Source organism: Equus asinus, chromosome 2 (assembly GCF_041296235.1).
Source record: "Equus asinus isolate D_3611 breed Donkey chromosome 2, EquAss-T2T_v2, whole genome shotgun sequence".
Classification (NCBI taxonomy): domain Eukaryota; kingdom Metazoa; phylum Chordata; class Mammalia; order Perissodactyla; family Equidae; genus Equus; species Equus asinus.
Genome location: NC_091791.1, coordinates 31,652,424 through 31,680,080, shown reverse-complemented (window position 1 = coordinate 31,680,080; position 27,657 = coordinate 31,652,424). Strand labels below are relative to the sequence as shown.

The window sequence follows — 27,657 nt, the reverse complement described above, 5'->3', positions numbered from 1 at the left end:
TCATTGTCTGGCTCCAGCCTTGTTTCTCTACACAGTAATTCAAATCAGCCAGCATGGTCTGCTGTTTCAATATACCTTCCCCTTCCTTAACTTCCAGCTGCCCATTTGTCCAACCCTGTCTGTCCTCCTCCTCTAAGCATCAAACAGCTCATCTTTCACAAACCACCTCTGGACCCTTGGGCCAGGGGAAGACTCCAGTCACCAGACCACAGGGATCTCTCCCTCCTCAGCTTTCCCATAACACTCACCATCTCTGTGGGTCACTGGGGTACCTGTCAGTTGCTTGCTGTGCCATGGTGTCTAAGCTGGGTTTCCCAAACAAGACTGTGAAGTCCATTGTGATTGGAACCTTGCCTCTCCCGGCCTGAGGCTCAGTGTTGGGAGCTGAATGGAGAGATTCCCTTTCCTGCAGTCAACCCACCTTCCTGTACAAATAGTGATTGAGCAGCTACCATGTTCCAGGTACTATTCTGAGCATTGGGAATGCAGCTGAGGAGACAAAGTTCCTGCCCTCAAGGGGCTGATGGTCTAATAGGGAAGACAGACAAATACGTTTTAGAAAGTATGACTGTTTTGTAGTGCAAGTATAGGGTGCTCATAATAGGGGCATCTAACCACAGCTAAAGTGCCAGGGAAGGCTTCCCTAAGGAAGTAAATTTTATTTTATTGTTTGCAAATCTCAATTTTTTATTATTAGATTCAACAAAGAATAATATTGTAATAAATACAATCAGAACAAACAAAATATAGGGAAAAAGAAAATAAAAACTGTACTACTCAGGGAAATAAATTTTAAGTTGGGACCGGAAGAGATTTATCCACGGGGAGAGGAGGGAAGGAACGTTCCAGGCAGAGCATATATGAAGGCTCGGAGGTGATACAGAGCACAGCACATTTGAGGGACTGAATGATACAAGTCCAGTAAGGCTGTGGCTGGTGTGGAGAGTGCGAGGACAGAAGTGCTGAGACGGGGCTGGGAGGGGCAGGCCGGGGCCAGATGGGCGGGACCTAGGAAAATAGGAGCCTAGGGTGTGGTGGCCTTGGTGAAGAGAGGGTGATGCATTTTACCTAAGGAAGCTGTAGATACAGGGAAATATCAGGGGGCAAAGAAGGAGGAATAGAGAACATGGAGGCAGGAAATGGTGAAAAGGCTAGCGGAAATCTGAAGACTATGGAAACATTCCCACCACTGGAACCTGGCCTGTGACTTGCCCTGTGGTCAGGAATTGCAAAAGCTCAACAGGAGTTTACCAGGCAAAGCACGGTAAGCTAAAAAGCCACGTGAGAGGTGTCTACTAAGCCCTGTGCTGGGAGTGGGGTGGTTCAAGAAAGGCTTCCTGGCACTGACAGGCTTTGAGATGCATCTGAAGGTGGGACTCAGAGTATTGTGGTGGGTGGGCTCAAGAGAGTGTTCTCTCCTTCCCACCTGTGCCTGGTGCCCAGCCCTTGGCTAATGGCCTCTGGCTCCGGAGCCCACAGTGGCTGTTACCCCTGGAGGAAGGCCCTCTGCCTCTCCTTCCACAGCAGGAGCCGTCTTTGGGAGAGTGGGGTTGGCAAAGGCCACTTCCTCGACATTCGTTTCCTACCCAGCCTCTGCCAACCAAATCAAATGCTACTTTCTTTCCAAGGCAATTGGACCAACTTGTGCAAACATGCAAAGCCAATAAGTGGGTCTGAACTGAGGTCTTCATCTATTATAGTACCTCCCCCACTGTCCAGAAGAATTTTGTGTCATCTACAAAATAAAATTTTCATTTATATTCCTTCCCATAGAACAAATTAGATATAAAATGAATGGTTCTAACACTATCTCAAAGAACCCTGCTTCTTTCTCTCCCTTTTCCAAATAATTTTGCTTTAATTAATTCAGCAAGTATTTATGGAATCAGACATTATTCTAGGCATTTGGGATACATCAGTGAACATAACAAAGATCCCTGCCCAAGCTTACCATTTAGCAGGCAAGACAACCAGAAGACATAATAAGTAAGTTATAAGCGTTTGCTAGAAATGGTGATGAGTGCCATGGAAAAAGAACAAGAAGAGGAACGAAATAGAGAAGTTCTCTAGTCCCATGAGCCGAGCATCATGGCGGAGTGAGTTATTCTCTTTGTCTCTCCCTTCTAAGTTAGTGGACATCTGTTGACCCATGAAGGACTCCCTACACAGCACAACAGAGCACCTGAGAGATCCATGCGTCTACTCCCACGAGCCAACCCCCCTTAGTGGGAAGGAGGATGGGAACAATGAGAGGGAAGGAAGAGAGAGGACAGGGCTTCTGCTTTTTGCTCTAAGCCCTTGTCCCTGGTTGGAATTTTAAACTAATTGCATGTATCACTTTGATAAAAATAAAAATTAAGTTCAAATAGTGCTGTAACTATATTGGGAGGTGAGGGTGGCAGGGTGAGCCAAGTTCTCTTCTGTCACTGCAGAAAACAGGACAAGGTTTCTAACGTTAATAAATCAAGAAATAGAACCACAGGCATATCATTGAGCAATGTAAAGAAGACTCGCAGAAGAATTGAAAGCAGAAACAGCTACAAGAGTGAAAAGTCATTTCTTCCAGGGGAGAAATCGGGTGTGTCTTGGGGGCTTGTGCAGGAAGTGAGGAACTGGTGGGGTAGGTAAGTTCTGCCCCCCCTTCATCCAAATCCACTTTCTTTTCTTTGTTTCAGATATGACTTTCATGAAAGATTTTGTTTGAACAAATGATTCTGCAGCTGAAATTGGTTTGAACTCCATGATCCCTTTTGGCTCTCATAATTAATGATTCTTTAAAAGCAGCTGTTATTCTTTATGCTCAGCCTATTTGCTTCCTCAGAGAACTTCCATCATTTAGTCAGAAGCCCTGCAGTCTGCCCCCAGTAGGCCATGGTTTGAAGTGACCGGTGAGTTTGTTGCCAGTTTGCTTGATATGAAAGTGAGACCCTGCAGTCAATCACTTGATGATTGTACTCTGGAGGGCCTCCAGAGCCACTATTAGAACGGGGACATGCACCTTTAGGTATTCTGCCTGGCCTCCAGCACAGTGGCTCTTGTAACCACAGGTAAGCATTTTGGCTAATAGTCCCCTGGTGTCATCCCAGCATCTGCAATTTCCCCTGGGGTAGCTGTGAATTCTTACAGAACCTTGCCTCCCACTCCACTGTCTCTAGATGATAGAAAGAGATGGAAAGAGACTATGAATGAAGACAAGAAAGGGAGGCAACCCCCCATTAGCTTAGTCACCTCCTAGTGACTCCACTTCCAGACATGTGTCACGGTCTGCCTGCTCTGGTACTATTTTTAGGGCAAGTCCCCTCCATTCATGTTTCCGGGGCCTTTGCAGTCAGCCCTGTTGCTGCCTGGCAGCTGCTTTCTTGAGTTTGAGGTTCCAGAGGTTCTGGGTTTCCAGGCACCTTTCATGCCTTCTTGCATTTGCACACCTGTCCCTTAATCTGCTGTCTGGGGATATGACACGAGTCCTTGAAGTCTAAGCCAGATGTCATGTAGTTTGTAAAACCTTTTCTGGACCCCGACTCTGAGGAGACTGTCTCCACATTACCCCTTATCACAGAGCCTGGTCATCACTTGATTATATCTTGGGGTCCTTGGGGTGCACGAGACATCCAAAGGTCATCTTTCTGACTGGCATACAGAGGGTATCCAATGAGTCATTGAGTTAAAGGAAGCATGTTTCCCGATCTTTTCTGTGCTTTAGGAAACCTCTTGGGCCTGGAAGCACTGTCACTGTGGGAAGATCTCCAGCAAGACATCTCCATAAATCTTTTCCTGTTTTCCTTTTGAAAGACCAGATTTGGAAGAGTCCAGTAACATCTACAGAGAGCCTCCTATACTTGGAGGGATCCTGTCTGGGGAGGGAGGATTATTGCCACCATCTTACAGATTAGAGAATGGATGCTCAGAGAGATTGAGACTTGCTGATGATCACATAGTAAATAGCAGAGCCAGGGGTTGAAACCCATGTCATCTGACTCCAGGGACACTGTTTCCTACCACACACTTCCTCGTAGTCCCCGCAATGTGCTGTGAGATGACAACATTGAAGACTTTCCAGACCACAATTTCCCCCTCAAGCATTCATGCAATTGTTTTCCTTCCAGACCCAAGTGCTGAGAATCTCCCTGACTCGCCTGCTTTTTCTTCATTTCCCTGAGATTTGCTGGCTCTTTCCCTGTTTTCTCTGCAGTTTACAGAAGTTCATTTCTCTCTCATCTCTTTCCAGATATCATGATTTCCAAAGCTTTCAGTGGGTTTCTTTTTCAGGCTGTGGTCCTTTTTGGGGAAACTTTCCAATGCAGCCACAGATTGGATGATGATAACAGTGAATTAGTGGGTGGATCTTCTTTGATCTTATTTTGTGGGTGAACTCATTAATTTATGACAAAAACATCAAAGAGCTAAGCTCTTGCATAGGACTGGTTTGTCCCAAGGCAGCTGGGTAATGATGATTAGTCAAATTAAATCTCAACATCTTCTCCTGCCTCAAGAGTTAAAGTCCCAATGACTGAAGTGTGGGAACGTCCCATCCTGTGGCATCCCAGCACAGCCTTGAGTCAGCACAGTACGAAACTTTCTCCACTCCAAATGTGGATCTCTCTCCATGGTCTCTACTTTGATGCCTCCAAGCCTTGAGGTCTGTTGAGATTGTTATAACAACCTAGGAGGTAATGTAGTGATAAAAGGCTGAGGCTGTTAAAGTCTCTTCCCAGCCAGAGAAGCTGGCTAATAAAAGGGGTCATTCATCCTTGTGTGGATGATCTTAAGGTTCTCTATAGAGTCCTAGTCCTGTAATTTCAATGGGAAAGAGAACTCTCTCTGGGCTACACAAGAAAGTGCCAGCACCACACTTGGCACACAGCAAGCTTTCCATACATAGTGGTTGAATGTACTGGTTGAGACAGGTCATGATGTGTGAATAGTCTCTGGCTAGTTGAAATGGAGTAAGAAGTAGACCTCGGGTCTTTGCTTATACTCCAAAATCTCCTAACCTACTCACATCTGTGGCCATTTACTCTGCTTCTTCCACTGTATCCAAGGTAGAAAATTGTCTGTGCTCATCTCCAAAGCCATCCCCTCCATGTTTGCCCTGGATCCCATCCTCTGCTGACCCCTTCAGGGCTTGCTTCTGCAATTATCCCTCTCTTTTCCAAGCCATCATGTTTCCCTCTCTACTGGATTATTCCTGTCAGCAAATAAGCAAGCTCTAATGTCTCCCATCTTAAAAGAGCCTCCCTTTCTCCCACTTCTCCTTTAAGCCATCATGCTACTCTTTGCTCCCCTTTACAGTAAAATGCCTCTGAAGAGTTGTTACATTCTCAGTATCTCTTCTCCTCCATTCTAACTCTCAAACCCACTTTAATCAGGATCTCATTCCCATACTCCACTAAAACAGCTCTTATCAAGGTTACCAGGGACCTTCTTGCTGCCAAGTCCAATGGTCATTTCTCAGTCCTCATCTTATTTTACATGTGAGCAGCACTCAACGCAGCTGGTAAGGTTCTGTTACCAGGCTTCTTGCTTGGCTCCAGGACACCACTCTCTCTTGGATCTCCTCCTACTTCACTGGCCACTCTTCTCAGTCTCCTCTTGTCTTCCTGACCTGTAAGTAATAAAGTGCCCAGGATCAGTTCTTGGACAATTTTTTCTAGCTATACTCACTCCCTAGATGATCTCATTTAGTCCAATGGTTTTAAATACTATTCACATACTGATGACTCCTAAAGTCATATCTCCAATCCTCTACTTCTCCCTTGAACCCCAACTGCCTACTCTACTTAAATGTGTAATATGTACATCAAACTTCAAACCTAAATCAACTAAACACAACCACAACTATGTATTCCCCATCCCTTCAGCCCTGCTCAGCTGTTGGTAAATGGCAATTCCTTTCTTCCAGTGGTTCAGACTTCAAAACTGGGAATCATCTATGACTCTCTTTCATACCACACCCCAAATCTATCAACAGATCCTCTCAGCATTACTTCCAAATTATATCTAGGGTCTGGCCACTTCTCACCACCCCCACTGCTGCTATCCTAGTCTAAGCCACTACTATTTCTTGCCTGGACTACTCTAACAGCCTCCTGATTGCTCTCACTGCTTCTACCCTTGCCTCTCCCCAACCCTCGCATCCAGAGTAATCTTTAAAAAAAACTACAGTTAGATAATGCCATGCCTTGATTCTAGACCTTCTACGGCTTGCCATCTCACTTTCTGAATAGAATCCACAGTCCTTACCTGGGCCTATAAGACCTGGCTCCTACTACCTCTCTGATCTCAGTTCTCATCTCTCTTCCCCTGTGTACTCCAGTCTATCCAGTCCAGCTACACTGGTCTCCCTGCTGTTCTTTAAACATACCAGGCCATTCCTGCCCTGGGGCCCTTGTACTCTGTCCTCTAAGCCTTGTCACTCTTCCTTCGGGTACCTGCATGCTAAGTTCTTTCACTTCCTTCAGGCCTCTGCCCAAATTTCACCTTATCAAAAGAGCATTCCCTGAGTATTCTTTCTAAAATAACCCCCTCTATCACTCTCTTCCTCTTCACCATGCTTGAGTTTTCTTCCCAGCAATGATCACAACTCAACATACTTTATACTTATTTGCTTATCTGTTATTGTTACCCCCATTAGTATGTAAGCTCAGTAAGAACAGAGTCTTTCTGTGTTTAGTAATTGCTGTATCCCAAGCTCCCAGAAGAGTGCATGACACATAGTAGGTGTTCACCAAATATACGTTGAATGAATGGATTTGTTGAGTGGACTCATTCAGGTCTCTAGTCATCAGGTAAAGAGAGTGGTTTCCAGATGATTCCCTAATTAATATGGTCAAAATCAAGTGTGAGGAACTGGAAGAGGTGTACACAGAGATCATGAGATTATGCATTCATTTATTACCAGTGACCACCACGGGATTCACAGATATTTTCAGTTTGCTCCTTAATGCCAAATCATTTGCCAAACTCTAAGATGGAATGAAACATCTGCCTTTAGCTTCTTTGGCATGTCACTTAGCCTCTGGGACTTGGTGTGTTCATCTATGAAACAGGCATTGGGAGATGTGGTTACTGCTTTGCCAGTTTATGGTCTACAAGATGCTGGAGGGAGGCAGTGCGCTGTGGAGGATCAACCACAAGCTTCTGGAGCTTGAGTGCTTGTGTTTCAGTCCCGCCTCCATTCCTCGCAAGCCACGTGGCCTTGAGCAACTTACTCAGTTTCCTCATTTGTAAAGTGGGAATAATAAAAATATAATAATGGCATTTAATTTGAAGAATAATTGTGAGGATTATATATGTAATGCATGTAAAGTGTGTAGTATATGGCCTGTCACACAGTAAGCGCTCAATAAATGTTAGCTATTAAAAATGAAAAGTTCTGGGGGATTTTCTGAGGGATGATTGCTAGTAATGTGTTTTAGGGGCAATTAGTTTTCCTAGAATATTAGAGGATATGGAATTTTTAAAGATGTATTAGTAATATTGTGCTTAGGTAGGAGAATGCCCTAATTCTTAGGAGAGGCATGATGAAGTAGTTAAGAATAAAGCCTTGCAATGTCAGTCACTTTCTAATAATTTAGCCAAAGACATCTGTATGTTTCCATTATCTATCAAGTAAATGTGGCAAAATGTTAACAAATGTTGAAGCTGGGTGGATAGTGTAGTTTATTGTACTATTCTTCCAACTTTTCTGTATGTGTGAAAATTTCAAAATAAAAGGTTGAAGAAAAAAACAAAAGAAAGGACCCTAGAAATAGTCTAGCAAAGTCGAACACTCATTTTGCAGGAAGAAGCTCAGATGTGAAGTATTTGCCAAAGGTCATACAGCTGGAGAAGCCTGAGTCAGAACCCAGGCTGGCCATCTCTCCCTTTGTGTGGGTTGTTGCTGTTGACCCTCAGGAAGCAGTGAGCTGCAGAGGAACACACCCAGCTTCTCCCCACAGAGCCCAAGGGGTTTTATGGGTGTGTAAAAAGGCACCTGTGCTGGTGTTTCATTTTTTGTTTATTAAGCAAATAGATAGGTCATCTAGTTGGAAGGTGTGATGTGGAAAATGTGAAGGCAGCACCAAGGCCAGACCTGCCATCCTTAGAGAGTGGACAGACCAGTTTGGCAGCATCTGCTTGTGGTTTTTGAGTGGTGGTGTGGTGGTGGTGTGCATGTGTAAACTCTGGGATTTCAGAGGAGAGAGGGAAGAGTAAGGGGTGGGGCCAGGGCCAGGAAGAGCAGCAAGGAGAGACTGGCTTCAATTCTGGAGCTCCCTGAAGGAAGAGACCCCAGGGTATTGCTGGGGATAAAACGCGAGCACATGTTTAAAGAAAGGAAATAATTCTCTGCAGTCTGCAGCATCCTCCTCTAGCTAATAGGGTTCAAGGCAGTGAAAAGGAGAGAGCGGGGAAAGGAGGGAACGTCCATGCAAGCATGGGGAGAGGGCACAGACAAGAGACGGGAGAGAAAGAACAGAAAAAACACAAGAGAGGCAGCCTGGGCCAAGGGAGGGTAGGGGTCGAGGGAGGAGGGGTGTTGGAAAGGTAAAGAGGCCGCACCTGGGGGCCTGCAAACGCTTGGAGGACTGTCAGCCTCCGCAGGCTAGAGTATCTTGTCCCAGAACCGTCCTTTCTCTCTCTCCTCCGGGTCTGGGAGTCCCTGGAGGCCGCGGGAGCGCGTGCACAGCTCCTGGCGCTCTCACTAGGGGGAGGGGCAGGCAGGAGAGGCGGGGCCTCCGGGCCGGGCGGGAGCGGAGCCTCTGGCCACGGGCGGGGCTCCTCTCCGGCGGGCAGGCGCCCGAGTCTGGGGGCCGCCGCTTCCCCCTCCCGGTCCGCGGAGGCGCCTAGTCCCTCCTCCACCCGCCACCCCCAACCCCACCGCCGCCTTCAAAGCTAAACCCGGCCGTTGCCTGCAGGAGCAGCGGCAGCCGGCGATCCGGCTGTGAAGATCTTCGGGCGCGGCCTCGCCTCCCTGGCCCGGAGCCCGCATCAGCACCGCGGACTGCACAGCGGCCGTCGCCCGGACCCAGGTGCCAGCCGGCCCACCAGCCCACCGGCACCCGGGCCCCCGGCTTCCGCATCAGCACCGCGGACAGCGCCCCGGGCCCCATCTCGCCGCTGCCAACCCACCTGATTCCCGAGTCAGCACTGCGGACAGGCACCCTCGACCGGCCCCGCAGCAGACTCAGAGCGGTCAGCGCCCCCGGAATATGGCCACTGAGGTAGGGGACGAGCACCTGGCCCGTCGGCAGTGCCCGACTGCTGCGGGAACAGATCTCCGCTAGGGCGGACTGGGCGGGAAAAGATGGCGGGGGGAGGAGGGGAGGATGGGCAGGTGGGGAAGTGGCTGGATGGGATGGAGTGGTTTCCCCGAGTCGGGTCCCGAGGGAAGGGGTGGCGGGTGGAATGACAGGGCGGAAGAGAAGGGCTCCCCCTGAGAGCTCATCTCACCCCTCGTGTGTCAATCTTCCCCATCTGAGTCCCAAAGCTGTCCGCGCCACTTGTTGGCACTAGCGCCAGGGTTGCTCCAGGGCACCAGCTGGGATTTCCCCTTCCCGGGGACTGCAAGTCCTGAAACCTCTTCCCCAAAGGGTTAGAGATGAGCATGCGCCTGTTTTAGGGGCGGGAAGGCAGCTGGCTGCTGTTGCTATGCGGTGCAGCCATCCAGCTTCTGAACCCAAAAGCCTGGCTAAAAGATGACAGACTTACCTCCACATCCCCATTTCCTTCTGGGGAGGGTGGGGACAAAGACATTCTCAGGCCAAAAACCGAAATGATTGGTTTTAATGAGCTACTTGCACTAACCCCTGCTTTTGCATATCACCCTTTCTTGCCTTTTTCACCTCGTTTGAGTTTTCCTGGTGCACACATTTCCCCCATGTCTGAAGGGAGGAGCTGTCTTCTTCAGGGTGTGCCTCTAGGTGTGTCACCTTAAAGGGATTTGAAAGCTAAGTCGAGGGACCTGTTAGCTAAAGGAAGAATCTTGGTGCAATGCTTAAGAGATCAGGAATTACCTCCCGTACCCCCTCATTTCATGAGGGCAATGGATCTCTTTATGTCCCCACTTTTTAAGTGGGAAAGCTAACATGTGGAGAAGGGGAGGACCTATCTGATACTCACACAGCATGTCAGCAGCAGAGCTGAAAGTTTCTTGCTTTGAATCTTTGGAGTGGAACCCAGGACACCAGGGTCTCTCCAGTTCTGATGCTGACTTCTTTTGCAGTGTTTCTGCATTTCCAGCCCAGCTGGAACACAAGCCAGGAGGACAGCAGAGGCTTTTGAATGATTCTATGCAGTGCCTCTGGGCATCCTGGTGAGCAGCGTGACATCAATACTAAGTGTTATTGTTGTTATTCTGCTGTCATTGTCACCACAGAACAAGGGCAGTTGTTTGGCATCACATGGTTTTCTGACAAAGCACAGGGTCAGCTAGGAGAGCTTGGCCCCCAGGGCCCTGTGAGGGGGCAAGCCCTGAGCAGACCCATGAAGTTGGCTTCTAGGGTGGAGGAATGCAGCATACTCCTCAAGTGCCAAAGACACTGAGAAGAGCAGGAAGAACAAAGGGAGAAATGGCCAAGGAATTGGTCACCTTCCAGACAGGGCTGCCAGACTGCAGCAAAGGCTGCTGGTGTTGGGCAGAAAGGGGAAACTTCAGCCACATGGGCACGGCCGGCCAGCAGTGTAGGCAGGGTAGGTGGCCACATCTGTGATGTGATCAGAGATTCCAAGAGGCCCATCTGTCCCAGCATATCCCTCTCAGGTCTGCTATGGTCCACAGATTTCAACCAGCAGGCTCACATCTCTTTGTTGATGCGGGGTTTCCAGGAGGCTGCTGTTAGGCATGTATGACTCTCCCCTGGGAGTGGCTTTGCTCATAACGGCCTCTGTGAATATAGCACTTTACTGGGTACAAAGCACTATCACATGCCTGATCTCCTTTGAGCCTTAGAGCAACCCTGTGAAGTGGGTGAGAATGGTATTATTATCCCCAATTAACAGATGAGACAACCAAGGCTCAGAAGCTTGCTTGATCCCTGTGCAGGAGCCAAGGAAGGCATCATTATTCTATTTTACAGATGATGCAACTGGAATGCTGAGGCTTATTCAAGAAAATATGGTTAAAAAGTGGCAGAGCCAGGACCAGAACTTGCCTTCTGCTTCCCTGGCCAGTGCCTTGTCTGATGCACCCAGGTGTATCCAATTAGCCAATTGTGTTGCCCAATAGAGCGGAGAGCACTAGGCAGCTTGACCTGAGGCTTTGATGGGGGAGGGATGCAAAGGAGTTCAGGAAGGGCTGGAGGGTGGGGACTCAGGCCCCCTGACTGGCCTGGCTGGGTCAGCTTGAGGGCAGAAGGACAGAGGAATGCCCATAGGGATGGGGAGCTGAGGGCAAACATTGCCCATTTTCCAGTTTGGCCTCAGGTGGACTCGGATGGCGGCCCTGAGGCAGAAGCCTTAGTTCTGCCAAGGCACAGGATGTGCGAAGTATCTGGGCTGTGGAGTGAGTCATTCTCCCCAGGCTGTTTGTACTGTTAGGACTGAGTTAAGATTACCAGGAAAAACCTGTTGGGAGAAGGAAAAGCTCACGCCAAGCTCCTGTGTCCGTTCCCTTAGGGTTCTGAATGGGAAGTCTTCATTCAGCTCCAGCAGAAGGTGTTTTGAGGAGAGGGATGAAGAAGGGGAGGAACCGAGACAGATCAGGGAGCCTTGGATCCCTGGGTGGAAGGCATGGAAACTTGATCTTTTCTACTCCCTAATTTCTGTTTAGGAATTAGCATTAGGGGAGGGGTGTGTGTGAGGCACTCAGAGGAGGGATGAAGCCTCTTGAGCCACACACTGACCTCATTTGGAAACCCATTTCCTTAGCAACAAACCTCTCCTAATGTGTGTCACTGGGAACAGGGTCCGCCCTGGGAAGCGGTCCAGGTGGCCACAACTGGGAAATGACTGGCTGGCAGGGGCTTCTCTGAGTGGTGAAGTTTGGCCCCTAAGAGAATTTTTAATGGATCCAAGTAGCTTTACCCAAGCAAGGCATTTGGAGGTTTGACTTCCAAGGCATGGAATTAACAACCAGCGGACGATGGGCTGGGCTTGGGCCCTGGTGAGGGCTGAGAAGAGAGGCCCTGTGTCCGGGCTTCCATCCTGACTGGGCTGCCTGTGACTCATGATCCTCACTGCTCCTCCACACCCCAGCCAGGGAGCACTGTGTTGGCTCATCCGCTGAATCTCTTGATTGTTCAGTTGAGCCTCAAATGCATCCTCTGGAATTAGCTGGTATTTAATGAGGGTGGAGATGTGGGCCAGATGGGGCCTCCTGTTTGTCTTGGGACCAACAAGGAGCCCGGGAGCGCTCATCTGTGCTGCAGTGCTCGTTCTTCCCCGACTCTGCCAGGTTGGCTCTGTCGGGTGTACAGGCCCTAAATGTGTGACCTGGGGTACCCACTTCTCAGGTAGCCACCCCCTCCCTGTCACACTGCGGTTCAAAAATGGGTGCCAGCAGATCTCACATTGATTTTTTCTTTCTTCCTCATGAAATGCCTCTTGGTCCTGTCGTTTCTCAGCTGCCAGCAGGCCAGGGGAGGGTGATGGGAGAGAGGGCAGGGTTGGGGAAGGTGAGAAGAGGATGAGAAGCCCAGGTGTCTGGGTGAGTTAAGAAATCCTGAGGGAGCCGCCTGGGGGACACATGGAAGCTGTGGCCTCACAAAGGGGCGTGAGCATGTTCTTGGACGCCCCTTGTGGGATTTCAGAGCATCTTGGGTCTCTGCCTAAAACCCCCACCAGTTTCCTGAAAGCTAGGTAGCTGGCAAGTGGCCTGGAGCCTGCTCTAGCTCTGGTCCCAGGCCCCCTTCCAAGGGATTCCTTATTCAGAGGTCCTAAACTGGCAACTCTAGCAATGGATCTGGTTCACAGGTGTGCCTTATTTGGTCTGCTTGGTGCTTATAAATTTAAAAAATTTATTGTAAACATTAAAAAATCAGGGTATTTGATATTAAGGAAATCCAGGTCTATGGCTTCTCTTAAAATGTCAGAAGTGTGGCAACCCGGGCCCACATTCTCACATGGCAACGTCAGCTGCTGTGTTGGGGCAGGACATGAGTTTTCTATTTAGCCACAGTCCCCATCTGGCCCATTTACGTGCTTGGCCCCTGTAAACATTTGTGTTCATCATCCTTGATAAGGCCTCCAGAATGTCAGAGCTGGAAGGGGTTTTAAGTGATTACATAGCTCTAGCTTCTCAGTTTCTAGTTGAAGAGACAGGGGCCCAGAGATGGGAAGAATTTCCCAGGGTCGTGTGGCCAGGACTAGCACCCAGGCCTCCTGCTCCAAGGTCAATGGGCCATCTTTCCACCAGGGCTTTTTGGTATTTCACAACTGAGCCACGATGGATGCAGAGAGCCTTAAATCCTACTCTTCAGCGACTACACGTGAGCCTGTGACGTGTGTGCTCTGTGTAGATCTGGGAGACTAAAGCTCTAGTATATACAATGTGTCTGATACCAGGGCTGGCCCAGTGGCGCAGCAGTTAAGTTCACATGTTCCCCTTTGGTGGCCCTGGGTTCGGCAGTTCTGATCCTGGGTGCAGACATGGCACCGCTTGGCAAGCCATGCTGTGGTAGGCGTCCCACATATAAAGTAGAGGAAGATGGGCACAGATGTTAGCTCAGGGCCAGTCTTCCTCAGCCAAAAAAAAAAGAGGCGGATTAGCAGCAGATGTTAGCTCAGAACTAATCTTCCTCAAAAGAAAAAATTTTAAAAAATGTGTCTGATACCATCTTCTAGCAACTCAAGACCCCACAAACACTCTCCAGGGAGGGAAGCAGATCCCTAGTCACCTAGAGCTAGGACAGTGTTCTAAAGCTCCGTGTTCTAAGGTGGTGACCTCTTCCACTCAAGCTATTGAGGATCAAAGTACTGATCAAAGCCAAGAGGAAGTGGGACTGTATTATGTAAGGTAGCACCCTTTAAAATCTTTTTTTTTTTGAGGAGGAAGATTGGCCCTGAGCTAAAATCTGTTGCCAATCTTCCTCTATTTTGTGTGTGGGACGCTGCCACAGCATGGCTTGATGAGCGGTGTGTAGGTCTGTGCCCGGGATCCAAACCCATGAACCCCGGGTCACCAAAGCAGAGCGAGTGAACCTAACCACTTTGCCACTGGGCCAGCCCCACCCTTTAAAATCTTAATGTCGTAATACAATAGAAGTTTGTTTCCTGCTCAGTAAAGTCCTAGACAGGTGTTCCTGATCAGTGGATGGATCTCCTCCAGGCAGTGATTCAGGGACTCAGGCTCTTTCCAACTTGTGGCTCCACCATCTTTAACAGATGGCTCCCTTGGTTTTCGTGGAAGGGGAAAGAGCATGAAGGAGTGGTGGTCTTTATGAACCAAGCACATACAGACATCATCACTTTCACTCACATTCCATTCAGTCATATGGCCACACCTACCTGCACAGGAGACTGGGAATTAATCTAGCTGTGTGCCTAGGAGGAAGAGGAAGTGGCTGTGGTCAACAGCTAGGCAGTCACTAGAGAGACGTACCTTCATGGTAGCACACGTGTGTGTGCACACGTGTGCACGTGTGCACTCAGACACAGACAGAGGAGGATGTTGGAGGAGAGGAAGCTGAGTCTACACCAGGATGCCTGCAGCACTGCTCTCTCCCTTTCTTTCCATTCTCACCACTGCTTTTCTTGGTTTAGACCCACTTTAGTTTTCCCCTGGACTTTAGTTTTCAACTTGCCTCCTACCCCAGTCATGCCCACTTCCCATGCATCCCTCACTGAGCTGCCAGAACGATCTTTCTGCGGCTAAGGGGATCCATCCTCAAGATCCACTGGTTGGTGTAAGCGGTTTTAGAAGAGCAGAGGAAAGGCACATCCCCTTCCTCTTCTTTTGAAAATACAACAGTATGAAACCTTAACCAGGCAGAGCAGACAAGTTAATGAATAACTTATTTATATTACCAAAGCATTCATTGCTTTTCCAAGTTATCATAGGGTCCTAGTAGATATCAAGGGGACTTCCTCAATTAAAACCTTGATTAGAGGAATCAAGGACTATTAAGACTAGATGAGCACTTACACGCTATTTCATCCCATCGCGACACTTTGGGAGCATGTCTCTTACGTAGAGCAAGGTTCACTTGGGTTTAGGAAAGTCTCGTTAGCCGTCCCTGATTCCCACCTTTTCAGGACTTTGATCTACCAATTATCTGCTCCTGCTACGATACTGACAACCTTTCTCTCATTATTTATTCTTCCCCCAGTTTTTAAGCAAGTTTTATCTTCCGTGTTAAATCCTCCCCTCCAGCAGAAACCCCTCCAGCTCTTTGCCATCCAACCCTCACCTCCTCTGCACCCCTATCTCCTACTGCTCTTACCTGATCCACAAACCAACTCCAGTCTGGCTGAAATCTGCCTCCAGTTATTGGAGGAAAGCGCGTTCTCTGCCATCTTTGCTGCTTTGCACAAGCTTCTCCCCTCCCGGGGTTGTCTTTTCCTCCCTCGCCCCACTCCCCACCTGCCCCCTACCACTGTAACTCCTTTATAACTCAACACAGACCTCAGGAAGCCTTTTCTGAGCGAGCTTTTCTGGGTAAGATGTTACTTCTCTGTAGCATTTATCACAGTTTAATTCATTATATATTTACTTGTCTTCCCGGAGCTCATAGACTGTCCTTTGCTCAGCGTCCCCAGAGCCTGGCAGTGGTAGGGACTCAATAAATGAGAGCTGAGTGACTAAACGGATTCACCTTAATTACCCAGGATGGACTGGCCATTGGTTGCTCTGCCTTTGGGGCTTGGTCACCGCGTGGTTCCAGTGTCTGGCATGTTTTACCCACCGGGGTGCTTGTCTGGAACGTGGGTGACTGAGGCTGGGGGTGGAAGGAAGAGGCCCTGTTCTTCTGTGGAACTGAGTCCACTCCCTTCAAATAGAGTCTGTGTCAGTGTCAAGTCTGCAGGTGTGGACAAGGGACAGAAGTCACCCCACTCCTTCCTACTCGGGTGGGGTATCTCTTCAATTTCTGGCCTCAGCCTACTATATCCACAATTTTCTCTGGGCATTTGGACATTCGTGGGTCCCTTCTTTCCTATGGCAAGAAGTGCTAGTTGTGAAAACCACCCATGGTGCTCTCTGACCCGGGCTGTAACTTGGCCTTAACCCAAATCTTCTCTGAGTTCATGTTCACATCGGGTACTCCTCTGGACCACACGCTCCCCTCCCCCAACCCTGTTGTAAGCTCCACTTGGCAGGGTCTTGTTCAGTGCTGGGTTCCCTCAAGCCAAGGCCTGACATTGATACTTGCTGAATGAATGAAGGTGTGAAAGGTCCCACCATGCATCTCTGTGTGTGTACGTGTGTGTGTGTGTGTGTGTGTGTGAGAGAGAGAGAGAGAGAGAGAGAGAGAGAGAGAGACGGTGTGACCTAGGCTAGCCACCAGGAAGTCTTTTCCTCTTGTTAAAATTTGTTTCTAGCTCTCTTGATGGTTCTAGAACGTCTCATTTTGGTTCAGCTTTGGCCGTGCTTCAGGCTTTTTCTAGATCTTTCTGGGATAGCTCGAGGCACCTTCATGGGCAAACTCCACAGTCCTGCTCCCCCAGGCCTTCCTGGAGCACTTGTAGAGTGGCCAGCTTGTCCCATTTTGCCAGGGACTTTCCTGGTTCAGCCCTGAAAGACCCACATCCTGAAAAACCCCTCAGTCTGGGACGAACCCAGACAGATGTTCACCCCGAGCGGTGTCTCCTCAGGTCCACAACCTGCAGGAGCTCCGGCGAAGTGCCTCACTAGCCACCAAGGTCTTCATCCAGAGAGACTACAGCGATGGGACCATCTGTCAGTTCCAGACCAAATTCCCCCCAGAGCTGGACAGCCGGGTAAGGACGTCTCTTTCTAAGCCTGGAACACAGGCCATGATGGAACTGAGGGGCTTATTCGAATGTATTTTTTTTCCAGGATAGATGTGAATTGGACACATAACTTGTTCAGCCACCTCACATGGAAGAATAAAAAAACGTCTTTAACATTGTCATGCTGTCTCCTCCTAGAAAGTTAGAGCTGAAGAAACCTCAGGAATTTTCTAGTCCAGCAGCTCTCAAATTTCTGAGAGCTTGTTAAACATAAATTGCTCAGTCCTATTGGAAGATACGCGTCATCAGACACGCTGGCTCAGTTGTCGGACTGGGTTCAGCAACCTCCCCTTTTTAGCAGGTCTCAACCTTGGCTGCACATTGGAATTTCTGGGGGAAATTAAAAAAATCCTGATGCCCAGGCCACACCCCTAGACCAGTTAAATCAGTCTCTGGGCCCAGGCATCAGCGTTGCTTTAAATTTCCCCAGGTGGTTCCAATGTGCAGCCAGGGTTGAGGGTCTTAATTTTTAATGAGGAATCCCCAGGTGACGCAGAATCGGGTGATTCATAGATCCCGCTCTGGGACTCGCTGGTCTTCTAGTACAGCGCTTCTCACACTTGGCTGCATGTTAGAATCACCAAGGAACTTTTGGGAAAAACCGTGCAGGGTGGCAGCTTGGGTAGAGCATGGCAGTGGCCGTCTTTGCTGCTCTGACCCATCCTCCCCCTTCCCAAACCAGCATCTCTTGGAGGAGAGACTTGGGCATGTCTAAATTTTAAGACCTGCCCAGGTGACTTTAGCGTGCCCCAGGATTGAGAACCACTAAGCCCTTGACCTAAAACTGTGGTCTGTGGACTGGCAAGATCAGCGTGCCCTGGAAGTGCAGAATCTCGGGCCCCCCTGGATCTACTGAGCCAGCATCTGCATTGTAAAGAGATCCTGAAGTTATTCACCTAGGCGTCAAAGTTTGAGGAACACTGCACTAGTTCATCCCTCTCACTGAAGAGGGGAAACGCAGGGCCAGGAAGAGGAAGTGACCTACCAAAGTGAGTGAGGACCAGAAGGGCCTTAGTCCTGACTCTGCTTTTTCACAAGACTCATATTTTCCTACCGATGCAGTTGCATCCTTAGGGGGTACAGATAACTCTGGATGCCTTCATGATCAGAGTCTGGGCAGGGAAAGCTTAGAGACCTGGAGGAAGCACTGAGGCTGCTTTTCCCTCCTTCTCCCCGCCTCAGGCAGAGGGGAGAGCCAAGGTGAGACTGCTACATCGCGGAGTCTGCTGGTGGCTTCAGAGGCTGTCAACCAAGGGCTCTGCCCACGGCCTCTCCCTCCCCCAGCTACTTGGGTGTCTCATGGACCACCGGCTCCTTGCAAGGCACCAGCACCATCTGCTGAGTTTTGCTCCTGGTTCTGGGAATGTATGTAGCCCTCACCCCAGGCTGCCTTAGAACTGGCCTGGGATTGGGGGAGGGCAGAGGACAGACCACGATCCTTCCATTCAGCAGCCCAGGCAGATCTGAAGGGGTTTGGGAAGGTGGGGGTGGGACCAGCTTTTGATGATCTGACTCCTAAGTGGCTTTTGGGGAGCTGTATGGGTCTCCTCATCTTAAAGGACTGTCCTTTGGGGTGGGGTGACCCCTGGGGTACAGCAGCAGGGCTTGGCTCATGGGCCACATGGGCAGATTTTTCTCTATGGGTTCACTCCAGATCTGTGTAGGGACAGTGGCCAAAAAACCCAAAGCTCCTGATTATTCTTGGGAAGAGCTTCTATCCTAGGCAGTGAGGGAGGTCCCTAACCTGTGTGATGGACAGTTCTGGTCCTGTGGGGGTGAGTGGGGAAGGGGTGCTCTGGAGAATGTAAAATATGGGGCAAGAAACACCCAGACAATTGCGGAGTTTAGAGCTCGACCTTCTAGGCTGTCTGGTGTAGGGTTCCATGGTGCAGAGCACAGACTCGGTCAGAGCTGTGTGACCTTGGACATGTCCACTCAGCATTCAGCAAGTATTTATTGAGCACCTACTATGTATCAGGCCTGGGGATATAGGAGTGAACCCATGGAGTTTCTTGTCTATTGGGGGTACAAAAAATAAAACAACAAACAAGTAAATATATAGTAGCTCAGGTGATGACAAATACTAGAAAAATAAGGGGGGAGGTCGTCAAGGGGATAGGGAGAGCTGGGTAAGGTGAACGGTCGGGGCGTGCCCGTCTAATAAGGTGAGACCTGAGGGAAGTAAGGGATGATCCGGCACAGGGGGTGTCTGGGGGAAGGCACTGCAGCCGAGGACACAGGCACAAAGGACCTGTGGCATTTTCAGGAAGCAGCAGGTGGTCAGTGTGGCTAGAATGGAGGCTAAGTGAGGGAGAAGGTAGGAGACAGGCTCAGAGGGGTTGCAGGGCCAGGCCCTGTAGTGTGTAGTGGGTGTTGCAAGAACTCTTGGATCTTCCTTGGTGAAAGATGGGACAACACGGGCAGCTCTTGATCTAAGCTGTGACATGATCTGAATTTAACAGGCTCACTTGGTGGGGCTTGAGGCAGGGAGACCAGTTAAAAGGCCAGAGATGATGGTGGCCTGGACCACAGAGCAGAGCTTTGATCGATCCTCACTTGCAAAATGGGGATGGCAGTCATACTTCTCTGATAGAATTGTCATGAGGGGGGCTGGCCCCATGGTCTAGTGGTAAAGTTTGGCATGCTCCACATCAGCGGCTTGGGTTTGGTTCCTGGGCATGGCCTGACACCACTTGTTGGTGGTCATGCTGTGGTAGTGACCCACATACAAAACAGAGGAAGACTGGCACAGATGTTAGCTTGGGGCGAATCTTCCTCAGCAAAAAGAGAGAGAAAAAAAGAATTGTCATGAGTATTAAATGAAAGAATACACAAAAAATACCTGGTACATAGAAAGTGCTTAATAAATATTAGCTATTATGAATATGGATGCAGGCAGGACAGCTCCCACTTGTCCAAACACACGGGGCTATGGCGTTCCAGATGACCTCTGAGCTAGGAGGAAGTGCCCTCTCCTGGAGAGATGCTCTTGAGGTCTCACCCAGTTAGTCCCATGCAGTTGGAGTTCCATCCAAACAGGGAGAGCCCCTCCTATTAGGTTCTGAGCTCTCTCACAGCCATTAAAATGGGGGATGGGGGTGGGAGGGTGACAAAGTCACTGGAATTCCTGCCTGATCCACTGCAGAAAACATTCACATCCAGGATGTCAAGGGAGTTTCCCGTTTCCAAGGGAGGCCAAGTAACCATTCTTATTCATCTATTTTATAGATGTGGAAACTGAGGTTATAGTAGTTGTTAGTCCAAGGTCACACAGCTAGTTGACAGCCATGTCTGGACTGGACCCCAGGTCTCCTGATTCCCAGTTCAGTCCTCTTTCTGCTCCACGGGAACCTGCAGCCTCTCTGGTCCTGCTGGTATGCCCCCATCCCCACTGGTGTGGCCCCACCACTGCCACCCTCCCTCCCACCTGTGACTGTCCACAATCTCGGGAGGCTGAACTGGGCCTGGCTCTCTGTCCATCTCTCCCTCCAGATTGAGCGGCAGCTCTTTGAGGAGACTGTGAAGACCCTCAACAGCTTCTACGCAGAGGCCGAGAAGATTGGGGGCAGCTCCTACCTTGAGGGGTGTCTGGCCTGTGCCACGGCCTACTTCATCTTCCTCTGCATGGAGACCCACTACGAGAAGGTGGCTCCCTCCCCGACTGCCCTGCGTCCCCTCCCCCGGGGCTCCCATGCTTCACCCTCATCCTCAACCGGCCCCTCTCCTTGCAGGTTCTCAAGAAGATCTCCCGCTACATCCAGGAGCAGAATGAGAAGATCTTTGCTCCTCGAGGCCTCCTTCTTACGGACCCTGTGGAGCGTGGGATGAGGGTTGTATCCTTCCTGGCTGGTCTGTGCAAGGGCACACAGCTGCCGACCAGTGGGGTCCCCGGGGAGGCAGCCAGGAAATGGGGTCACCCTAGGGGCCTCTGCTCAGGGATTTCCTAGGATTTCCCACATCCCTGGTCACCAGCAAGTTACTGGTGCTGTTTGTGAATTTCAGGGTCTGCTTGTACTGAGCTGCGCTTAAGCTGTTCTCAGTGCACGCCGGATCTCAACGCAAGTGCTTTGAAACCATGAATTCGTGTAGATCTCATAACCCCCCATCAGGTGGGTCACTTGTATGATTCCCCTTTGTAGATGAGCCCACTGGAGCTAAATCAGGGCTCAGGGTCCCCAGCTGGTGAACATCGGAGCCAGGACTTAACCCCGGGCCCACCCTTAACCACGAGGCTGTGCTGCCCCTCAGGCAGCATGCACATCTCCACATATGTTTACAGGCCCCCAATCTTGTGTCATCCTCCTCTAATGCTGTGTGGTAGAGCTCACTGCCCCCCTTTCACAGATGGGAAAAACGAGGTCTTGAGGGGAGGGTTGTAGGTTTGCTTAACCCACCGGGAAACAGGAGGTCAAGGTGTGCACCTTCCTGACCACGGTCAGCAGCAGTGAGAGTAGGATTGTTGATAAATAACTTTTACTGGAAAACTGACGGAGAAAAGAGGAAAGAAAACACAGATACCAGCATCTCGTGTTTATAAAGCCTGGTGGTGGTGATCCCCTTTACTGAGCCTTCACTGCGTGCCAGGCCTTGTGCTTGGTGCCTCTCATTCTCACAGCAACCCCAAGATTCCACTATTATCCTCACTGACAGACGTGATAAGTGATGGGTTAAGTGACTGGTCCAAGGGCATATAGCTCAAGTGTGGGCAAGTTGACATTTGAACTCAGGACACCAGAGTCCTCACACTTTCTGTGCAGTGACACCAGCTCCTGGGCACATCCGAGTCCTGGGATATGGCCATTAGACCCACTGAAGTGTAAGCTCCTGATCCTGGCTGTGCGCCCAGTGCAGTGTCCGGCCCTACAAGTCTCCGGAACTGTGAACTGTGTGAGTGCGTGCGCGTAAAGGACTGGGGGTCCAGCTCCCCAGGCCTCCACATCCTCACTGTTGAGGAAGCTGCACCAGCTTCGCCGCATGCTCCCCTGCTGGCCTCCATCAGCTGGTTCCCGTCCGCCCCTGCTTGGCAGCTCGCAGCCCTCCTTAACGCCACTCCAGATCGAGATCTCCATCTACGAGGACCGGTGCAGCAGCGGCAGCTCCAGCAGTGGCAGCAGCAGTGGCAGTGGCAGCAGCAGTGGTGGGGGTGGTGGGGCGGGGGCCCGGTGACTGGCCGAGAGTCCCTGCAGGGAGGTGTACAGCCGGACTGAGGGTCTTGCAGACCTGCGGCGGCTACGCTACCAGAGCACCCGCTTCTGAGTCATTCTCTGGGCCCGCCTGCTGCTGGGGGCGGGAGGGAGGGTAACTAGCCCAGTGTTCCTGCAGGCCATCAACTGGCGCCTCCTGCTCCTCGCCCCCTGGCAGGATGGCACCCTTCCTGGCCTTGCTCTTTCCTGACGGGGCTGGTCTGGGTCACATGGTGCCAGATATTCTGAGGGGAGGCTTGGGGTGAGGACAACGCAATTTGGTTTTCTTCTGCAGCTCTTCTCCCAACACCCTGGAGTTGGGCCCAGGTCTATCACATAGAGAATTCCCATCCTGCATGATTCCTCACCCAAATCCCACATCCCCCAGGACTGTCCCCTTGGGCCCCTGATCCTCATGGCCGTCTCCCAGTGTCTGCTCTTCCTGATGCCACCACAGGACCTCTACCTATCCATGATCCTGCCTCCGAGGAATTCGAGGTCTGGGGAGATGGGAGTGGTCAACTTACGGGCGCCGCGGTGGGGAGCTGTTCAGCCCCCTTCTGACCTCTTCTAGACTGTGGCTTTCCTGTCCTCCATCCAAAGCCTGGAGGCCATCTTGGCCTCGCCAGAAAGTGTCCAACTCCTGAGACTTTGCAGGTCACCAGGCACTGGCAGTGGGGCACATAGCCTGCGGCTCTGGAAGGTTATACAGGGGTCTGGAGAAATGCTCGTAGGGAGATGTAGCCTTGAGGGGTTTGAACCTCCAGAACTGGATCCAACTTCCTGAGATTAGAACCTGCGTGTGTCTGAGAATGTGTGTGTGCAAAGGCAGGCACGTGTGCAAGCACACATATAGGAGCACACTATGTGCATGAGTGCCTGTGTGTATATGTAGGGGTGTGTGTGCAGGTGTGTGCATGAGTGCACGTGTGAATGCAGTGTGTGAGTGCACGTGTGAATGCAGTGTGTGAGTGCACGTGTGAATGCAGTGTGTGAATGCAGTGTGTGAGTGCGGGTGTGAATGCAGTGTGTGAGTGCACGTGTGAATGCAGTGTGTGAGTGCACGTGTGAATGCAGTGTGTGAGTGCACGTGTGAATGCAGTGTGTGAGTGCACGTGTGAATGCAGTGTGTGAGTGCACGTGTGAATGCAGTGTGTGAATGCAGTGTGTGAATGCAGTGTGTGAGTGCACGTGTGAATGCAGTGTGTGAGTGCGGGTGTGAGTGCGAGTGCACGTGTACGTTCCTTTGGCTGCTAGGCCGATGACCACCCCTCTCTGCAGCTGCTCTTATTTTCCTACGTGATGATCTGTGGCTCCTCCTCTGCGTGAGTCCAGCCTGATCGCCCTGTAAATAAATGTCCTAATGCCCTTCGCCCCTTGCCTGGGGCTGCCATCTTGAATCTTCTTCCTGGCCTCTCCCCGACCTGCAGGGTTCTCCCCTCCTGAGTTGACTGTGTACATTCTAGCAAAAGAGAAGCTGGAGTTCTAGAAGAGCAGAGCCAACCATCCAGGGCCTTCCGTGCCCCTCCCCCAGCTCCCCATGACAAGGCATTGGGACCACGGACCCACGTATTCAGCTGCCCAGGCTCTAGGCTCTTCAGGGCTGTGTAAGCGAGGCTTCCTTGGATGTTCAAAGGCACCAGCAACCTGCAGGGGAGAAGCAAGCTCCCTTCTTGAAAGGAAAGAGGGGCGTCCAGCCAAGGAGGCCCTGGCTGCTGCGGCCCAGGCAGGCCAGTGAGAACGAAGGAGCTCTGTTCTGGTGCCTGGGAGACAGACAGAAGGAAGCTGCCTGCCTCAGCCGGCAGGAGGTGCTAGAGGTGGCTGTGAAAGACTAGCCGCTGCGGGTAGCTTTCTGGAACCAAAGAGGGGCCGGATTTTCTTTTGGACACTGGAGCAGCATGTGGGAAGGAGGCATCTCCCCAGAGAGCTAGAGTGAGCGGCCTAGCCCTTGAGCCCAAGTGGGTCCTGGTCCAAGGATCCCCCTGGAGAGCTGCAGCCTAGTGGGCTCCACCACAGCCCCTGACCCTGGATCCGGCCCGTGCCCACCCTGGCCCACTGTGTGGCTGGGCCTTGTGCCTGAGCTGTGCCTGTCCTGTGGGTTGGCTGGGCACAAGCGATGTGGTCGCCTTTTGTTTTATTATTTCTTTTTCCAATAAAAGGACTTTCCCAGCTTGAGGCTCTATGCTGCGTCTCTCCCCGATGTTGACGGGGGGCTACATCTATGCCCCAGGATCACAGTGAGGGCATGCTCGGCTGCCCACCCGCCTCATGCCGAGGAGGAGGGGCCGAGTGTGTCCCTGAAGAGGTGGCGTCCTGACACGGGCAGGAGGGACCCTGTCCTCTTGGAGCCCATAGTCTGGTGGGGACACTCTGGATCCTCTAATCTGGGGCCTTACTGGGGCACCTGCAGCCTTGGGTAGGAAACAGGTTGGACTTAAAGCCAGGTCAAAAGTAAGTAATGAATTAATTAGCTAAATACCCATTTCTTGAGCTCTTACCCTGGGTTGGGCCCTGTTAGGGGTTGGATCACCCAGGTCACTCAGTTCTAAACTCTAGAAAGGTATGTGGCTGTTGGAATCTAGCAGAGTTGTCTTGGATTTTATAAAACTAAATAGCATTTATTGGGCGCCTACTGTGTGCCAGATGCTTTGCTAAAACCATATGCTAGAGCTGGGAGGGGATTTAAAGATCATCTAAATGAGGCCAAATGGAGGCTCAAAAATGTTGAACGACTCGCCCCAGGTCACACAGCTGGTTGATGATAGTGCAAAGCTGAGAACAAGGTCTTCTGACGCAGTGTTCACTCTGACACCATGGGGATGGTGTCCAGATGGAAGTTGCCTGAGGCTGCAGGACAGCTAGAGTCGCACACATCTGTGGGCCAAGAGAGGATGTCACCAGGCTGTGGCGACAATGGCCTCAGTCTCTGGGTGGTGGCTTGAGGGTCCCCTCTGGGCGGTGCTGGGGTGGGACTCTAGGTAGCTTTCACGTTTGTACTTACTGCTCCTAAGGGGCCGCTGGGCCTGGCCTGAGCTGTGGGGCAGGCGAGATTTGCTGCCTCTGCTCAGACCCGGGTGCGTATGGGTTCTCACAATGGAGGCTGTCCTTTCACATGTGAGCAGGCTCATTCTATTCTGTTTGCAACGTTATTATTAGTAGTAGCAATAACTAAATAATAGTAGTTTATATTTATTTATTTAGCACTTCCTCGCCTCAGACTACTGAATTTGCCATTTGGTCCTCACAACAATATTCTAGGGTGTGGACTGTTCTTCCCATTTTATGTATGAGGAGACTGAGGCTCATGGAAGTTAAGTAGCTTGCCCAAAGTTACACAGCTAGGAAATGGCAGAGCTTGGCTTTGAATCTAGGCAGGCTCACTGCACACTGTGGGGAAGACAGTAGATCCAGCTTCAGACACCCCTCAGCAGCTTGAGGTCCTCAGCCATCCTAGGGTTGGAATTTGGCAGAGTCCCAGGGAAGGATCTGGAGCTGTGCCTGGACTCCAGGGGAGGGCTGGTACCTCCAAGCCCAGGACATCATGGGAGTGTGGGTGGGCTGTGCTCCCCATGGGCTGTGGGGCCCACAGAGCCAGCGTGGTGAAGGGCGGTCCCGGAGAAGCAGGGCTAGGCTTTCCTCTGCTGGCTCAGTTACGGGGGAACTCTCTCTGGGTCCTGTCGCAGCCATGTCCCTGCATCCCCCTTGCCAGCCAAGGACAGGCCTCATCAGGCCCAGGGAACAGAGGAGCCTGCAGGCAGCTCTGGGCTGCCCCTCTCCCCTCACTGCCGCCAGACTCCGCACCTGGCTTCCTGCAGCCAAAGGCAGGGGGGTGTGAAAACCACAGGGTTTACAGGAGCTCGCGGTGCCTCCGAGCGGTGGAATCGTGCACTGCACCCCGGAATCAAAGCGGCCTGGGCCAGAGCTACTCAGCTGCTGGGAAACTTCCCCACGACCCTAAAACCACCAGCCACTCACACCTGCAAGGACTCTTATGTGGCTTCTAGAGGTGTGAGGCAGAGATGGAGTCCCGTTGGTGGTGGCTCTTTCTCCCTGCAGCCAGCCCCTGGGGTGCTGCCTTTCTCCTAGGGGCTCTCGGCAGCCTGGGAAACCCCACCTCCCTTCTCCACAGCTCCAGAAGGACTTACAGCGAGGTGGGTCCCTGGCAGGAGGCACCCACACCTGGTTTTGGCTTTACTATTCACCAAGGATGAAGGCAATGCAACTACCACTCCAGGTCAGACTTGACTTGGAGCTCAGGCTTTAGGACAGGGGCACGTGGTGGACTCCCACAGCCTCAGTCTCCCCAGCTGTAAGCAGGGACACTAACACTTTACAGCATGTTTAGACCAGTGCTTCTCCTCCTTGGCTGCAATCAATGGCACCTGAGGAGCAAGAAAGGCCACCGATGTCTGGTCCTATCCTCAGAGATTCTTTTTCTTTTAAACCTATTATTTTTTCTTTTAAGATTGGCTCTCGAGCTAACAACTGTTGCCAATCTTTTTTTTTTTCTGCTTTTTCTCCCCAAATCCCCCCTGTACATAGTTGTATATTTTAGTTGTGGGTCCTTCTAATTGTGGCATGTGGGATGCCACCCCAGCATGGCCTGATGAGCAGTGCCATGTCCGTGCCCAGGATTCGAACCAGCGAAACTCTGGGCTGCCAAAGGAGAGCGCGCAAACTTAACCACTCAGGCACGGGGCTGGCCCCCCCAGAGATTCTGATTTCATTGCTCTGGCGTGCAGCCTGGGCATCAGGATTTTTGAAAATTCCTCTGGAGGTTCTAGTGTGAAGTCAGGGTTGAGAATCCCCGGTTTTGATAGTACCTGAGACCTCAGGAAAAATGTTTATTGGCTCCAAGAAAGCAGCCAGGTACAAAACGAGTACAAACTCTACAATTCCACTTAAATTCTAATACAGGCAAAACTAATTTACGGTGATAGAAGTCAGGACAGCGGCTGCCCTGGGATGGGGGGTGGAGGATGGAAAGGGGTCTGGGGGACTTCTGGGTGTGAGCAGAGCGCTGGTTACATGGGTGTGCTCACTTTGTGAGAATTCGTTGAGTTGTACACTTAAGATTTGCATATTTTTCTATATGTACGATATATTTCAATAAAACTTGCCAAAAAGGTTTATTGGCTCTAAAATTGGAAAAGAAAGCACAGAACTGAAATTAATGTTTTAATTACATAGCTACAAAACATAACATTATGTCAACCAGTCAAAGAGAGTTCAATTGAACTCGTGTGTGCGTGTGTGTGTGTAATTTAGTGTGGGTTGTGGATATATACAAAAATGTTTGATATGACGAGGGGTGGGGCCTCCAAAAGAGAAGGTCCCGGGTACCTAAGAAAATCTTAAAACAGACCAGGTTTATACCAGGAGCTCTTAACCTTGACCCGCCGCCCCCGCACTTATATGCAAAATGATGTACTTTTATCTGGGGAAGAGAATCCACAGCTTTCAGCAGATTCTCAAGGGGGTATGTGACCCCCCAAAAGGTTGAGAACAGCTGGTTTTGAGGCGTCAGTAAGAAACTGGCTGCGAATGTGCCTGGCATGAAATAGGTGTTTGGTAATGTCAGTTTCTTTCT

General features: G+C 50.7%; 1 protein-coding gene and 1 long non-coding RNA gene across 4 annotated transcripts; one reads left to right on the top strand and one right to left on the bottom strand.

Moving 5' to 3' along the window:
* Positions 1–647: 647 nt before the first annotated feature.
* LOC139040316 (uncharacterized) lies at positions 648–9,565 on the bottom strand. 2 transcript variants are annotated; one of them, XR_011494610.1, is made up of 5 exons: positions 9,430–9,565; positions 9,109–9,240; positions 8,539–8,680; positions 5,510–5,602; positions 648–4,660 (listed from the first exon to the last, which is right to left on the bottom strand). It is a non-coding gene; the product is annotated as an uncharacterized lncRNA (long non-coding RNA). The 2 variants fall into 2 exon arrangements; XR_011494611.1 differs by having other exon boundaries at positions 673–4,660; positions 9,109–9,237; positions 9,430–9,561.
* Positions 8,694–24,237, top strand: GOLGA7B (golgin A7 family member B). Of its 2 annotated transcripts, XM_044752914.2 has the most exons (6): positions 8,741–9,200; positions 16,726–16,851; positions 18,067–18,249; positions 20,377–20,529; positions 20,616–20,717; positions 21,940–24,237. In XM_044752914.2, the coding sequence occupies exons 1-6, from the start codon at positions 9,189–9,191 to the stop codon at positions 22,048–22,050; spliced, it is 687 nt and encodes a 228-aa protein (XP_044608849.1). In that variant the 5' UTR covers positions 8,741–9,188; the 3' UTR covers positions 22,051–24,237. The 2 variants fall into 2 exon arrangements, with proteins under 2 accessions (XP_014718226.1, XP_044608849.1); XM_014862740.3 differs by lacking the exon at positions 18,067–18,249 and having other exon boundaries at positions 8,694–9,200.
* The last annotated feature ends 3,420 nt before the right edge of the window (positions 24,238–27,657 follow it).